The 17379-nt window shown below is 42.1% G+C and overlaps 1 protein-coding gene across 1 annotated transcript in view; it reads right to left on the reverse strand.

The window, feature by feature from the left end:
* Positions 1-17379, reverse strand: part of LOC115459097 (laminin subunit alpha-2-like) — a gene marked incomplete at its 5' end in the record, with an annotated part of 82354 nt that overhangs the window by 57622 nt on the left and 7353 nt on the right. The window contains 2 exons of the mRNA XM_030188964.1: positions 1844-2020; positions 13256-13404. Coding sequence (XP_030044824.1) covers positions 1844-2020; positions 13256-13404 — 326 coding nt within the window. The remainder of the gene's footprint in view (positions 1-1843; positions 2021-13255; positions 13405-17379) is intronic.

The following is a 17379-nucleotide window of genomic DNA, read 5'->3' on the forward strand; positions in this document are numbered from 1 at the left end:
TGGCAAAATATTGTGACTAGTCAGAAACATGTGATAGAGCGTACAATCGTTTTCATTTCCCTGTTTCAAACTGGTTGCAAATCTAAGAAGGCCACCTTGCCTCTTTTAACATTAGGATGGGAGGGAGAGGATAATATTCAAAGGGTTTTGCTGAGAGTCAGGCACCTAAATTGGCTGCTTGAAAAATTTATGACGGCTGAATGCTGACATTCATTTTATGAAAATTTCACTAAACTGCTGAATTTAGGAGCCTCAAAAGTAGGTGGCAACAGGAGGATTTAGGGGATGGAGAAATTTAAGAGTCTGGCACTAATATTCAGCACTAGAGCTCATACACTAGGCTCATTAAATCTAGGCAAATGAATTGCCGCAGACCATTTTAGACTCTTTAACCTTTCCCTTTTTCTTTTTTACCCTGTTCCTTCTATCCTATTTAATTTGATTGTATTTGTATAACAACTGATCTGGCGTTAGCCTCATCAGTACATTGTAAGCCACTTTATGCCTGCAAAACTGTGGGAAAAAGTGGGATATAAATGTGCTAAATAATAATAATAATAATGGCAAGCCTGCATTTCTAAGTTCCAAAGATTATGTGGCTTTTGAGGAGAACTCTTAAGCTCCTATGCTTGACTGAAAGTAAGGGATAAATTTAAGAGCTAACTTTTACTAAAGTTTAATGTGTTCTACCACAGGACATTCCCACATGCTAAGCCTACAGTTAATGCGGCATGTTTTAGGGCTTTTCTTTTTAATTTGCAGGTCATGCACTAATGTTACCAGTACGTCGGACCTGCAAAAAATTAATGTGGAAGCACTTACTGCCTTCAGTTTAGGAGGTGCTAAATGCTCTTGCATTAACTCTGCATTATCCAGTCAGTGCATGTTAATCATAATGCACTAGACTTGATAATGTGGAAATGCCTATCTCTATCCATGACATGCCCCCTCCCCAAAATATTTTTTAAAAATACCTAACCTGCGAGTTATCAGGCAAAATACTGCAACGTTTATATGCATTCTTCGGTAGCATATTTTCCTGTACTAAGTGAACATTAGGCCTTTACACTCTTAAGGAAAGGGCCCCTGAAGGGAATATACTTTGCATCTTATCAGGGTCTACATTAGAACCTAATCATGGTCTGAGCATAAATTGTGCTAACATACTGAGCACCCTAGAAAGTTCACAAACTTTTTTCTCAGCATTGTGGACAAAGTAGAGACACTTGTAAAGATGAATATATCTGGGACTTTTTTTAATGGGGTACTCAGGGGTACTGAGTACCATCGCCTTTCCTATTACATGCTAAAATTAACCTATTGCCACCAAGTATTAATGAAAGATCCCAGGCTTTTCATACCAATATCTCCTTTTCATAATTCTGTGGCTGCTTGCAGGTGCCTGGCTATTTTGAGGTGGTTCCTTCAGTGATCACCCCACCCCTGAAGGATAGACTGACACTTGAGTACCAGCACCTTTTTTGCTAGTGAAAACACATTGAATATATCATTGCTTTCTGTATGTAAATCTTAGATCCATTTACTAACAGATATGTATTTTCAGGGCTTTTTATGAGGGGTACCTGGGGGTACCAGCACCTTTTCCAATGTCTGCTAAAATTGACCAGTGGTCCCTGAGTTTGTTAATGAAAGAGCTCAGACTCTGCACACCAGTTCTGCCTTGTCATAGATTCTGTGACTAGTTGCAGGAGGCCTGGCTATTGTGGGTTGGGTCTCTCAGTGATCACCCCACCCCTGAAAGGTGGCCTGGCATTTGAGTACCGGAACTGTTTTTGCTAGAAAAAACCCCCACACTGTGTATTTTAGTTATAAGAAAACTTACACAGTGTTAATGACAAGATTCCATATGCAGCCCTCGAAAGAGGGTATGTTCCTGAGGAAGGGCGAATGGAAGTCAGGTGTAACACCTCCCACAAAGAGCTTCTTTACAGAGATCGACTGGTCCCCTGACATCCTCTGTGTTTGTCCTTTGTCTTCATCAACTTGCACAGTAAATATTCTGATTAAAAAAAGAGAAAAATATATAAAGGCTGGTTCTGATTCATATCATGTTTATCATACACTCATACTTGCTGTGCAGTTTCTACAGTCCTTCCAGCAGCCATACACACTGTTACTTGGAAACTCTTTGGTTGGAGTTTTGGAAAGAAAGAAGGGAAATACTTTCACTTTACACTCAGTAGTATCAGAATAAGTGAATTGTGAGACAGTAGACAGTAGGACGACAATCTAGGAAGAGAAGAGGAAGCTGATTTTGAGGATAATGAAGCCTTGCTTTGGCTATTTAAAATGAGTGTCCACGCTCGCCTAGGTTAATTGTATTGTTCTTCTGAGCCCTTTAAAGGGAGGCAGCCATAATAGACTGTGACCTTGCTGCAGATAGGGCTGTGTAATCAGAACCTTTTTGTTTCATGTCATTTCCTGTGTTGTTTCTGGGAATTTTTTTTTCATATTTTTCATTCTGTGGGAAAGAATGTGTAACATAGTAACATAGCATATAGTAACATAGTAAATGATGGCAGATAAAGACCTGTATGGTCCATCCAGTCTGCCCAACAAGATAAACTCATTTACATGGTGTGTGATACTTTATATGTACTATCGATGGCACACAGGAACCCCCCCCCCAAAAAAAAAAATATATATATAGTGTTTTTCTGCTCATTTTTATTTGCCAATGACCTGAAATTGACATGGGATATCTCATTGACATTTCCTATGGTCTGTGCCCCAAAGTTGGCAGAGAGAGCTAGAGATGAATTCTAACAGTGTTTAATTATGAAGTGGAACCTGTGCAGGGTGTCAGATGCAGCTCTGACACTTTGTTGGGCAGACTGGATGAAATGTGTAGGTCTTTATTTGCCGATATTTACAATGGTGTTCATTTTCAAAAGAGAAAAACATCTCAAAAACGGCACAAAAAGGCAAAAACGTCTAAGTGGCAATTTTCAAAACTCATATTTGAGACTTTTTATCAGCAACTGGTAAATTGCAATGGGGGGCATATTTTGGGCAAAAATTGGGGCATTTTTATCTAGATCTGTTTCAATCATGACTAAGTCGCAAAAAGGTGCCCTAACTGACCAATGGAGGGATTAAGGCATGACCCCCTTAATCCCCCAGGCTACTGACCCCCTCTCTTACCCCCCTAGGATATGACAATGTCAGTAAATACCATGCTCAATGACAGCTGCAGATGCTATTGCCATTCCTATTACAGCAGCAAGCTGATCCCAGCAGTAGGCTAGTGGTCAGTACAGAGGATTGTAGAGAAAGGGACCCGGTTCCATATCCCATCTAACTTGTACACTTGTGGTGTAAGTTGTGAGCCTTCGAAAAACCACAAATTATCTACTGTACCTACATATAGGTGACACCTCCAGGCTCAAGGGCTATTATAGTGGTGTATAGTGGAGTACAGTACTTTTTTGCTGTTCCTGGAGGGTTCGCCATACAACAGAAGGAGAGTATGGTATGATGTGTACCTGGCGGCTTTTATGTGAAGTCCCCTGCAGTACCCCCTAGGGTGCCCCACTGCTCTGCTGAGATGTCTATCCTGCTTATAATCGAACGAGAAAAACGCCCAAGTTCCGACCTAAATCGGGAGATGGACGTTTATCTCACAAAAACGAATAACACGCTATAATCGAAAGCCGACCTTGGACGATTTCAACTGCACTCCGTCGCGGATGCGGACAAAGTTGATGGGGGCGTGTCAAAGGCGTGGTGAAGGCGGAACTGGGGCGTGGTTATCGGGCGATCAGAGATGGGCGCCTTTCGCCGATAATGGAAAAAAAATAGCGAGAATTTAGGGCACTTTTCCTGGACCCTGTTTTTCCACGAATAAGGCCCCAAAAAGTGCCCTAAATGACCAGATGACCACTGGAGGGAATCGGGGATGACCTCCCCTGACTCCCCCAGTGGTCACAAACCCCCTCCCACCACAAAAAATGATGATTCACAACTTTTTATTTTCACCCTCAAATGTCATACCCACCTCCCTGGCAGCAGTATGCAGGTCACTGGAGCAGTTATTAGAGGGTGCAGTGGACTTCAGACAGGTGGACCCAGGCCCATCCCCCCCTACCTGTTACAATTGTGCTGCTTAATGCTTAGTCGTCCAACCCCCCCCCCCCCCAAACCCACTGTACCCACATGTAGGTGCCTCCCTTCACCCCTTAGGGCTATAGTAATGGTGTAGACTTGTGGGCAGTGGGTTTTGAGGGGGATTTGGGGGGCTCAACACACAAGGGAAGGGTGCTATGCACCTGGGAGCTCCTTTACCTTTTTTTTTGTTTTTGTAAAAGTGCCCCCTAGGGTGCCCGGTTGGTGTCCTGGCATGTTAGGGGGACCAGTGCACTACGACTCCTGGCCCCTCCCACGAACAAATGCCTTGGATTTATTCGCTTTTGAGCTGGGCGATTTCATTTTCCATTATCGCTGAAAAGCAAAAACGCCCAGCTCACAACTTGGCGAATAAAACATGGACGTCTATTTTTTTCGAAAATACAGTTCGGCCCACCCCTTCACGGACCCGTTCTCGGAGATCAACGCCCATGGAGATAGGCGTTTCCATTCAATTATGCCCCTCTATGTAGGCCATGCTGGCCTCCAGACAACCCAGTGGCTCGTTTTTGTGTGCTTTTCTCTTGGTTGTTTATTTTTTTCTAGAAAATGGTCCTTCAAGAAATATGCACTGAGCACAAATACGTCTAAACTATAGCGATTTTTGAAGCAAAAAGAGAGACTTTTTCTGGTTTAAAAATTGCTATGTTTAACACTGGATATTTGCATGTTTTTAGCAAAACGTACAAAATCGGATTTGGACGTCATATCGAATAAACACCTCCATGCTACTACGTGTTTCCAGTGACTGCACATCCCTAGTTGCAATTCCAGTGCGTTTAATGTAAAAAACTGCCTGCTGCGTGTACATGGCAGCATTGATGTGCTAAGCTCCTACCTAACACATTGGGATATACTGTAATGAGGAATCTGACAGGGCACAGCGGGCACAGAACAGAATGGAAGCTGTATCTGCCTGGATCTTTGTTTCCCCGCTATGGACAATTTACTGACTAGCTGAGAAAACAAACAGTTCTTTAGTGCTTTGATTGCAGGAATTGGAAAGTGACACATGTTTGATAGATGCTGTGCTCGGTCTAATTTTCAGGGGAAAAACAAGCTTGCTGCCCACCATGGGGAAGTTAGTGCTTTGGCTTGTATTCCATTAGCTCTGTGTGTCAGACCCAATATGAGCTCTGGTTTTATGCCTCGCATCACTTGATAGTTTAACAAACTCTGAAACATAATGACATTTGTGCAAAAGAGTGAGCCGTACAAAGAGCTCTGAGATTTGAACTGTAAATTAGATATTGATTCAGGACTCTTTGAAACATATCAGAAGAGATACATATTCATACTCTTAAAGTTCAATATACAGTAATAAGGCAATACCTTTTTATTTGACTAGCTTAAAAATGTCTACGGTAGGATAATTTTAAAAGCCTTATGCATGTATAAAACAAAGAAAATGAATCTTTAAAACCTGCCTGGACTATAGGAGGGTAATCCTATAACTGTGTGCCCACTAGGTGCTGGTTATAGTGTCTATTATAAGCTTATTTTAGTAGGCTCCTTCTTTTCTTTAGATCAGGGGTTCTCAAGCCAGTCCTCGGGACACACTAAGCCGGTCAGTTTTCCAGGATATCCACAATGAATACGTATGGAGTGGCTCCATTGTATGCAAATCTCTCTCCAGCAAATAATACGCGGACATCGAACTATGCTGGGAATACACCCAGTATTTAGAGAATCCCCTAGATTCTCCTATCGAACAGGGCAAAATTTAGGAGAAAAATTAAAACACTGTAAATGAACAGGCGATAAGGATCAGATGGGTCACTTTAGATGCAAGGGGTGCACTTACTGGACATATGCAATCGAGACACAGTAGATAGATATTCCTAACCAAAAGAGACCTACGAGATTTCAGCTACAATCAAGAACTAATTGTGAGTTTGCTTTTGTAATATATGCTATAAAGTGTCCTTGAGACTTATTTTACATAGGTCAAACTATTAAAAAAGTGAAGCATAGATTTGCTCGACATCTCAGTAATATAAGACTGCAAAAAGTAGAAGCCCCATTAGTGAAACACTGGCTTATAAAAAAATCATACTGTAGAAGATGTAAGATTTGTGATATTGAGACAGATTTGAGCAAAGGAGGCAATGTATTACAGAGAATGATGCAAGCAGAACAATGAATGATACACGAATGGAGGACAGTGACACCTATAGGATTGAATAAGGAAGCAGAGTGGATGGGTATATAAGGGGTTTGAATCCACGAATAGCGATAAGACACTACTGCGCATGAGTGTCGTTGAGAGAGGAGTTAGACGCCATTTCCTGAGTACCGGCGAGTGGACCATTCTGGCAGAAGCCACAGAAATAGTTATTAACAACGGAGCGGTATGTAGTTATTGTATGAGAGAATAATGTAAAGAATGTAAGAGTAAAAAAGTTACAAGCTGCTTCAATGCTTTTTGTTTATAGTCGATGCCCCTGATGAGGCTACAAGCGAAACGCGTAGGGCCTTGACAAGCTTGCTTAGCTAACGGTCAAACGTTGATAATGAGACAAGTTCTATTGAATCAGCAGAAGATAAGAATCAGAGGGAAAGAAGAGAAGTTTCCAATGTAAAGGAAAGCGAGATCCTTAGCGAAACAGACGGATTACCCAACGTATCATCAAAAGTACGGCACAGTTCACCAGCAAGATAAAGGGAACATTAATCAAGAAAAACTTATGAGCCTGTAATATCAATAACAGACTTTGGACTTTATCACGTAAAACAATCTGGCATATATACAGTGGATAAATATAAGTTGGAGAAGGAAAATAAGAAAATGATATTGTGAAACATGTTTAAATGTAACCCTTAAAGAAACGAGTATATTTTGAATTATGCCTAAATGTAACCTTTAAAGAAATGGTTAGTAGGGATCCAGTGAGAGGTGAGAATGAGAATGAATGGCACAATGAGAGAGTAATTATGAAGCACTGTTTTAAATTTGTACAGACACTTTAAAAATAAAGATAGTACAATAAAGAGAGAGGTATAAGAAAGAAAATTGTGGAACTGTTTCTGGATTTTTTTCAGCATATTTATTATGGATATTCTGAAAACCTGACTGGCTTAGTGTGTCCTGAGGACTGGGTTGAGAATCCTTGCTTAGGAGAATACTAGCACCAAGTGGCAGACGACAGGCATATCTCTAGGCTTGACTGCTTGCAGCAGCCAACAGCTGGTGTAAATGAACCCACCTAGATGCATGCATGAACATGTGAATATTAATGTGTGTGTATGTGTGTACATATGTACATGAAAGTTAAAACTCCACCCACAAGTTAGTCTGTGAATATGAACATACCTTACATACCACCTAGGTATTCAAATATTTTAAAGGTATAAATTTACAAGTAAACCTTTTCCATTGACGGGAAGGTGGTAGAGGACATGAATCAAGGTTGTGTGGGGGGGGGGGGGCTGACTCAGGAATAATGTCAGAGAGTACTTTTTCATGGAGAGGGTGGGGGATATCTGGAATGCCCTCCTGCGGGAGGTGGTGGAGATGAAAATGGAAACAGAATTCAAAAATGCTTGGGATAAACACATATGAATCCAGTATAGAAGATGTGGGACCAAACAAGCTTAGCAGTGATTAGGTGGCAACACCAGTAATTGGGAAGTAAAGCCAGTGCTAGGTAGACTACCATGGACAGCGCCCTGATCATGGCTTTAGAGATTCAGCTTCAGTAGCTGGAGAGCAAGGCCAGTGCTGGGCAGACTTCTATGAACTGTGCCCTGAAAATGGCAAGGACAAATCAAGATCAAGTACACATATGTAGCATCACATCGTACCTTATGCTAAGAGTTTATCTTCTTGGGCAGACTGGATGGACTGCCATCATCTACTATGTTACTATATATATGTTACATAGGCACAGTCTGGGTGGGACTCACGTTTACGTGCATAACTTATAGATATCTCTGTCATTTATGCACTTACATGTATGCCTATGTTCCTTTATAGGTGCAGAATTATAGATTTACCCCTAGATTGGCAAAAGTATGTGAAAATAGTCTGCATATATACAAAGTATATTGGAACCAAGAGGGGGTGTTCTCATGGGGGAGGACAAGGTCATGGAAGTGTTAGCATTTATGCACATACTTTATAAAATGCACACATACAGTGCAATCCACTTAAGTGTAAGGGTCTGGGACCAAAGAAATACATGCTGGAAGGGACTATCTGGAGGAAGCTGGAACGCAGTGGGCAAAACTGAAAAGAGCTATTTAAGGGCAACAAACTTTTTGTAAGGAAATTAAATAAAAGTAAGAGAAAAAGAATGCTACTTTTGTTCTGAAAAGTAGTAACTGAAAAGATAAGGAAAAAAAGGTTAGCCTTTATAAACTACAAGAGATCACAGAAAGAGGAAAACAGGCCATAATATCTGGAAAAGCTATGACAAGCTGGTAGAGTAGTCAGGAAAGCAAAGATGCAAATGGAAGAAAAAATAGCCAATACGGTAAAATGGTGGTATTACTCCTATTTGTTTTGGACATTGGTTTGGGATTCTGATAGGTACTTGTGACCTGAATTGGGCACTGTTGGAAACAGAATACTGGGCTTCCCCAGTATGGCTATTCTTATATTTTTAACTAACTGTATTAATATGCAGATTGAAAAAGAAAACACACAAGTTAAGTAGGATAAAAATGTTTTGATCAACTGATTTGGCCATTGTGAACAGAAAATATTGGGTGCTATCAAATAAAACCACATCATTCTACATAAACAAATACTGTTACTTTGGCAAATTAAAAGATTATCCACCTCACAATTATAATTATTATTGGTTAATTTATCAAATGTTATTTTACTGTAGCTTTGTATTTCACATCGAAAAGTACCAGAATACCAAATCTCTCTAGAAAGAGAGGATAATCTGTTTTGTCACTGTCAGACACACGACACAACCCAAGGTCATTCTTTGGACAGAAGCTCTTGGGCCTATCTGAAATAGTGAGACTGTATGACACTTCAGCTCTCTGCACTATTCCACATGAAAATTCACTTGAGATTCATTGTTAACAGTAGTATTTGACAGAGTAAAAACATATCGAGTTATATGGAGCCCTTCAGCTGTAAATGGGATCTCTGAAAGTGATTCCCACTGAAATATCACTAATATAGAGCTGCCAAGTTACCCAGTTCTAGGAGGAGAACTTTTTGGCTACTCCTGATTTTGAGTTTGCATTCCAAAGTACTGTGCTGTTTGTAGCCCTCGATTCGAACTATTGAAATCAGCACTGCAGATCCCATAATGAACCAGGATAGGGTTGTTAAAAAAACAGGACTGGCTTATAAATAATATTCTATAATTTATGCATGTACTACCTAATGTCGAGGCACTGGCATTTACACCAGCTATAGGGCTGGTATACGTGACCGATTCATAAATGCAAGTGCTTTTTCTGCTAGTTGCGCTAGTATTCTATAAAGATAAGTAGGAGCCTTCTCTTTTTTAAAGAATACGCTTGAAATAGGTACCTTTTACCTTCTTATCCTAGGTGCCCTGCTATAGAATTAATTTCTTGGTGGATAAAGCGGGGGTCAGTTCTTGCTGTCTCAGCACAGTAGGAATAAAAAAAGAAGTAAAAAAAAAATAAACAAACATTACATTGTGTAAGGAAAGTAAGCGGAAAAAGAAATGGTTATGGTTTTCCAAACAAGTGACAAAAAAAATAAAATAAAGGCATAAGAGGTGGCATTTGTAAAATACAGAAGAACTCAAGAGGAGGAACACAGAATACCAGATAAAACTCAAAGTGATAAAACATTTTTTAGATAACTTGAAGAAAGGAGGAAAGCTAGCAATGGCATTGCACGATTGAAAAAAAATGCTGAGGATGTGGAGAGTAACAAGGACAAAGTGGAAAAGCCAAACAAATACCTCTGTTCTGGGTTCACAGAGGAAAATCCTGGAGAAAGATCAATGTTATCTGAAAAAAATATATAGATGGGAATGGAGTAGATACCACACTATTCACATGAACAACTTGAAAGATTGAATGTTGACAATGCCAGGGGGCCAGATGAACTGCATCTCAGTATAATGAGGAAGCTCAGAGAGGTTCTGGTGGCTCTTCTTAAAAATCTAATAGAGCCTTGGAAATGAGAGATGTTCCATGGGACTGGAGAAGGGCAGATGTGGTCCTTCTTCACAGAAGTGGTAACAGAGGAGAGGCTACAGGCTGGTAAGCTTTACCTTGGTGATTGGAGAAGTAATGGAGATGCTGTTGAAGAAGAGGATAGTGAACTTCCTGGAATCCAATGGGTTGCAAGATCTGAGACAACATAGTTTTACCAAAGAAGATCATGCCAAACAAATATGATTGATTTAATTCACTGTGTTACCAGAAAACTAGATCAAGTACATGCACTGGATGTTGTCTACTTGGATTTCAGCAAAGCCTGTGATACAGTTTCTTTTGAGAGGCTTGTGAATAAACTGTGCAGCCTGGGTATACATCCAAAGGAGGTGAAATAGATTTGAAATTGGTTGACTGATAGACAACAGAGAGTGGAGGTATACAGAGTTCACACCAAAGGAAGGTGAATAGTGAAATGTTTCAGGGATTGTTCTGATACTGATTATATTCTGTACCTTTTGGAGTGATATTGCCAAAAGATATGAAGGGGATTTTTGCCTTTTTTTCAATCGACATGAAGGTTTGAAACACAAAAGTGGTCTACAAAAAATAAGAAGCATGGGCTGATGATGGTCAGTTAAGCTTTAATGTGAAGAAATGCAGAGTGATGAACTTGGGCTGTAGAAATCCAAAGAAGCTGTACTTTATAGGAAGTGAGAGGCTGATGTGCATGGAGCAAGAAAGGGACTTCAGGGTGATAGTATCTGAGGATCTCAAAGAGGTGAAACAATATGACAAAATGTTAGGCTGCACAGAAAGAGATAAAACCATCAAAATGGAGGAGGTGATTAGGCCCCTGTACAGGTCATGGGCAAGGCCCTACCTGGAGTACTGTGCTCAGTTGTGGAGGATGTAGTTTGCTAAAGATGTAAAATAGACTTGAAATGGATGAGAGGAAAGCATCAAAACTAATGTGGGTCTGTGCCAGAAGACATACAAGAAGAGACTTGAGGATCTGTATATGTATACCCTAGAAGAAAGAAGGGCAGGAGAGATATGATTCAGACGTTTAAATATTTTGAAAGGTATTCATAAACAAGCAAATCTGTTTCAAAGGTGGCAAAGCTGTGGGACTAGAGGACATGAAATGAAGAGGCAAGGAGGTAAACTTAACAACATCATCAGGGAATACTTTTTGATGGAAAGGGTGGTGGATACCTGGAATGTTCTCCCGGTGCAGATGGTGGGAACCCAAACAGTGATGGAATTGAAAAAAAGGCATGGGATAAACACATGGAATCGATGAAATCAAAGTATATTAAAACATAAATGATTCTCACATTCTCATACAATTGAGTCACAATTAAAAATACTAGGAATCACCCTTGACAAATCTCTCTCTCTTGAAACTCAAGGTTCAGCAGTCACAACAAAGAGCTTCAAAACACTATGGAAACTGAGAAGGATCAGAGACTACTTTCCCAGACATTCTTTCCGTCTAACAATACAATTGATGATACTGTCCCAACTAGATTATTGCAATGCAGCACGTGTAGGATGCACAGAAAAGGTACTAAAATCACTACAGACCTCTACAAAATACGGCAGCAAGACTGATATTCAAAAAGTCAAAATATGAAAGAGCTACCCCGCTGCTTGCAATGCTACACTGGCTGCCAGTCAAGGCCAGGCTGTTTTTCAAAACTAGTACTCTTATCTTCAAAATGCTATTCATAATGTCCCCTGACTACATGCTAGACTTGATCGAACTATCATCGAGAAATGCAAGCCCAGAAACTACAGGTTACTTATTACTCCATCTACCAAACTGTAGAAACATAACATACAAATCCATATATACTGCAGGATTCAGTTATCTGGCCTCTAAATGGTGGAACTCAATCCACAAAGACATAAGAAGCGTTACTAAATATCTTCAGAAAAGTTCTAAAAACCTACCTTTTCAAGAAATTTTATGGCAAACTAACTGTGATACAAATATTATAACTTTTCCTAATTGATAATTGCATGCCACATTGAACTGAAACTTGCTTTTGGATAATTGTGGGATATAAGAATGAATGAATGGAGGAATGGCAGGCACAATTTTAACGACTTTACTGGGTCTCTATCTGCCATCATTTACTATTTTAAAAACCCAAGAAAGGCTCCAACCCAGAAATAATGGAGCCTACATTCTAGGATAAACATGCATGTGCAGCTGCGTGTGAACTGGTACAAAACGCAATGCAGTCAGAGTCTTCATGTTCCACTAGACATATCCTGAAAGTCTAGCGTGGATAGGACATCAAATAAAACTGACCCCTGTAAGCCTTTTACCTCTGAAAAGTAAACGGAAAAATAAATAAATAAGAAGAGCTGAAGGAAGTGTATGCCTGCCCAAGCAAACCAAGTTCATGACTGAAGTACCAGGAGCAGCACTTGATGGGATGTTCTGTTCTCCCCACTGCTGCCAGCATGTATGGTCTGAGTGGGACTGGCAGAGGGCTATGGAAGCTAGTGTAGCGGTAAGTGACAGAGGGCTATGAAAACTGCCAAATGATGCTGCTTTTAGTTCTCATTTTCAAGGGGTTCTTCATGCATATTATTTTTTATTAATAGAAAAAAAACATGCAAGATATCTGCAGGTAGTTTGTATCTCTGGCAAGTGTCACAGTGAAGGTATATGTGTATCTTTGCTTTGAAAATTGATGCAGTCTCTCTGGGTTAAAACTATTGTGGACTTTGTGACAACATAGACAGTTTGAAATTGCTCCTACAAGGACCATAACGATACAATAACACCTTAGCCACCCTCAGGTGGACAAATAACATCACATTAACAAGGTGTGCTACAAGTGACCCTTTTTTGGCAATTATGCTACTATCTTTTCTAATTTAAGAATGCTAATTTTATATGACATGAGGGAGTCTATTGTTTTGTGCAGCTGTTATGCTGAGTAGAGTGTCAAAGCAGCTGAAACTGGATTCTATTTTCCTTTGTTACCCTTTTGTTCTTTCTATCCGGATGGAATGTTCTCTACCGTCGTGAAACTCCCCTGTCTCGGGTCGGATGGCGATTGTTTGAGGCTCTCGTAAGCCTGTTGACAGGTGCACCTCTAGTCGACCCTTGTTGAGGAACACTGCATAGTAAGCCTGCAAAATACAACACAGCTGCTAGGTAACACAGTAAATGTAGTAGATGGTGGCAGAAAATGATAAGCAAGCCCATAACTCTCCTTATCTGAGACGGTTTTTGCTTTATTCCATTAAGGTCGATGCACCTTCACTAGGTCCATCCACAAAGCTCTGTAATAATTTACTGTACATAGCTACCAATACCAAGTGTGGCCAGTAAACACCCCAGGCCCATATTAAAATATAGCAACATAGGTGACTGTCTAGAGTGCAAAATTTGGAAGACATCAAAGTACTTGGGGCAAACAGGAACCTGATCTCACTTATCTTAGGGCGATGTGCATGACCTGCTTCAAAAGGGTGCCACTGTAGCATTACATTACAAATAGGATTATATTCCGCAAAGACCTTTCAAGTTCAATGTGGATTCCAGCAGAATAAGAAAGCCAGACAATCCCTGGCAAATTGTACAATAAAAATACAACCGATAAGGAACAGTCTGGCCGATATTCAGTGCTATTTAACCGGCCAGGAATGGCTCCTGGCCAGTTAATTAGCATTTAGCAGCAAATTGCTAATATTCAGTGGCAGATAGCCAGTTATCTCTGCTGAATATTCACAGTTAGCGCATAGGGCCAGATTCTATATCTGGCGCCAAAAAAAATCCACATGGAAAACATTTCTGTCTAAGCGTATTCTATAAGCGGCATCTAGATTTAGATGTGGTATATAGAATACGCTTAGTTGATGTTCCAGTATCTAAAACTACACGCTCCATTTACACTAAAAAAAGCGTGGCGTAAATCCCGGTGCGTACATTTAGGTGCAGAGGGCCATATTCTATAACAGTGCATGTCAATTTTGGAATGCTCATTTCCCCGCCCATAACCATGCCCCTTTTTGCCTGCATGCACTAAAATTTAGGTGCAGTGCGTTACAGAATATGCTTAGCAAGTTGTGCGCGTAAATTCTAATTATTGCCGATTAGTGCTCATTATTGCTTAAGTGCTGTTAACAACATTAATTAGTTTGTTAAGCCAATTAAGTTATGTGCATTGTTATAGAATATGCTTGGATTTCGGTGTGGAGTACTAGGCGTGCCATGCAGAATCCAAGGGATAGCGACTAACCATCTATTTTGCGTATATATAGCTGGCAATCCATGAATATTCAAGTACTGGCTGGCTACGTTTAGCAGACAAATTGGACACAGCTCCCCACTATTCTGTAACACTTTTGTGAATACTGTTGAGCTGCCCATGGCCCTTCCAAGGTCACGCCCCTTTGAGTTATGCGTGATCCAATAGATTGGTGCCCAAATCATAATTAGTGGCAATTAAATGCTTGTTAGCTTCAATAATTAAATCATTGGAGCCCTTTAACTAATTATTTTGGGAGCCAATCTGAGATCTGTGTCCAATTTTTGACAACATTTATAGAACTTGGGAGCCACCGTGTGAAAACAGGGAAATTACTGCAAAATGCTTTTTAACATGTTTTGCAGTAATCCTTTTCTCACAGGCTAACCACATGCTAGGGCTTAAAGCGAATGCTACATACCTGTAGAAGGTATTCTCCGAGGACAGCAGGCTGATTGTTCTCACTGATGGGGTGACGTCCACGGCAGCCCCTCCAATCGGAAACTTCACTAGCAAAGTCCTTTGCTAGCCCTCGCGCGCCCGCGCGCACCGCGCATGCGCGGCCGTCTTCCCGCCCGAAACCGGCTCGAGCCGGCCAGTCCAGTATGTAGCAAGACAATACACTTCAAGGGAAGACACAACTCCAAAGGGGAGGCGGGCGGGTTTGTGAGAACAATCAGCCTGCTGTCCTCGGAGAATACCTTCTACAGGTATGTAGCATTCGCTTTCTCCGAGGACAAGCAGGCTGCTTGTTCTCACTGATGGGGTATCCCTAGCCCCCAGGCTCACTCAAAACAACAACATTGGTCAATTGGGCCTCGCAACGGCGAGGACATAACTGAGATTGACCTAAAAAATTTACCAACTAACTGAGAGTGTAGCCTGGAACAGAACAAACAGGGCCCTCGGGGGGTGGAGTTGGATCCTAAAGCCCAAACAGGTTCTGAAGAACTGACTGCCCGAACCGACTGTCACGTCGGGTATCCTGCTGCAGGCAGTAATGAGATGTGAATGTGTGGACAGATGACCACGTCGCAGCTTTGCAAATTTCCTCCATGGTGGCTGACTTCAAGTGGGCTACCGACGCTGCCATGGCTCTAACATTATGAGCCGTGACATGACCCTCAAGAGCCAGCCCAGCCTGGGCGTAAGTGAAGGAAATGCAATCTGCTAGCCAATTGGATATGGTGCGTTTCCCTACAGCCACTCCCCTCTTGTTGGGATCAAAAGAAACAAACAATTGGGCGGACTGTCTGTGGGGCTGTGTCCGCTCCAGATAGAAGGCCAATGCTCTCTTGCAGTCCAATGTGTGCAGCTGACGTTCAGCAGGGCAGGAATGAGGACGGGGAAAGAATGTTGGCAAGACAATTGACTGGTTCAGATGGAACTCCGACACAACCTTTGGCAGAAACTTAGGGTGAGTGCGGAGGACTACTCTGTTGTGATGAAATTTGGTGTAAGGGGCCTGGGCTACCAGGGCCTGAAGCTCACTGACTCTACGAGCCGAGGTAACTGCCACCAAGAAAATGACCTTCCAGGTCAAGTACTTCGGATGGCAGGAATTCAGTGGCTCGAAAGGAGGTTTCATCAGCTGGGTGAGAACGACATTGAGATCCCATGACACTGTAGGAGGCTTGACAGGGGGCTTTGACAAAAGCAAACCTCTCATGAAGCGAACAACTAAAGGCTGTCCTGAGATCGGCTTACCTTCCACTTGGTAATGGTATGCACTGATTGCACTAAGGTGAACCCTTACGGAGTTGGTCTTCAGACCAGACTCAGACAAGTGGAGAAGGTATTCAAGCAGGGTCTGTGTAGGACAAGAGCGAGGATCTAGGGCCTTGCTGTCACACCAGACGGCAAACCTCCTCCAATGAAAGAAGTAACTTCTCTTAGTGGAGTCTTTCCTGGAAGCAAGCAAGATGCGGGAGACACCCTCTGGCAGACCCAAAGAGGCAAAGTCTACGCCCTCAACATCCAGGCCGTGAGAGCCAGGGACTGGAGGTTGGGATGCAGAAGAGCCCCTTCGTCCTGCGTGATGAGGGTCGGAAAACACTCCAATCTCCACGGTTCTTCGGAGGATAACTCCAGAAGAAGAGGGAACCAGATCTGACGCGGCCAAAAGGGAGCAATCAGAATCATGGTGCCTCGGTCTTGCTTGAGTTTCAACAAAGTCTTCCCCACCAGAGGAATGGGAGGATAAGCATACAGCAGACCTTCCCCCCAATCCAGGAGGAAGGCATCCGACGCCAGTCTGCCGTGGGCCTGAAGCCTGGAACAGAACTGAGGGACCTTGTGGTTCACTTGAGATGCGAAGAGATCCACCAGGGGGGTGCCCCACGCCTGGAAGATCTGTCGCACCACACGGGAATTGAGCGACCACTCGTGAGGTTGCATAATCCTGCTCAACCTGTCGGCCAGACTGTTGTTTACGCCTGCCAGATATGTGGCTTGGAGCACCATGCCTTGACGGCGAGCCCAGAGCCACATGCTGACGGCTTCCTGACACAGGGGGCGAGATCCGGTGCCCCCCTGCTTGTTGACATAGTACATGGCAACCTGATTGTCTGTCTGAATTTGGATAATTTGGTGGGACAGCCGATCTCTGAAAGCCTTCAGAGCGTTCCAGATCGCTCGCAACTCCAGAAGATTGATCTGTAGATCGCTTTCTTGGAGGGACCACCTTCCTTGGGTGTGAAGCCCATCGACATGAGCTCCCCATCCCAGGAGAGACGCATCCGTGGTCAGCACTTTTTGAGGCTGAGGAATTTGGAAGGGACGTCCCAGAGTCAAATTGGAGCAAATCGTCCACCAATACAGGGATTCGAGAAAACTCGTGGACAGGTGGATCACG

This window comes from Microcaecilia unicolor, unplaced genomic scaffold, assembly GCF_901765095.1.
Source record: "Microcaecilia unicolor unplaced genomic scaffold, aMicUni1.1, whole genome shotgun sequence".
Lineage (NCBI taxonomy): Eukaryota > Metazoa > Chordata > Amphibia > Gymnophiona > Siphonopidae > Microcaecilia > Microcaecilia unicolor.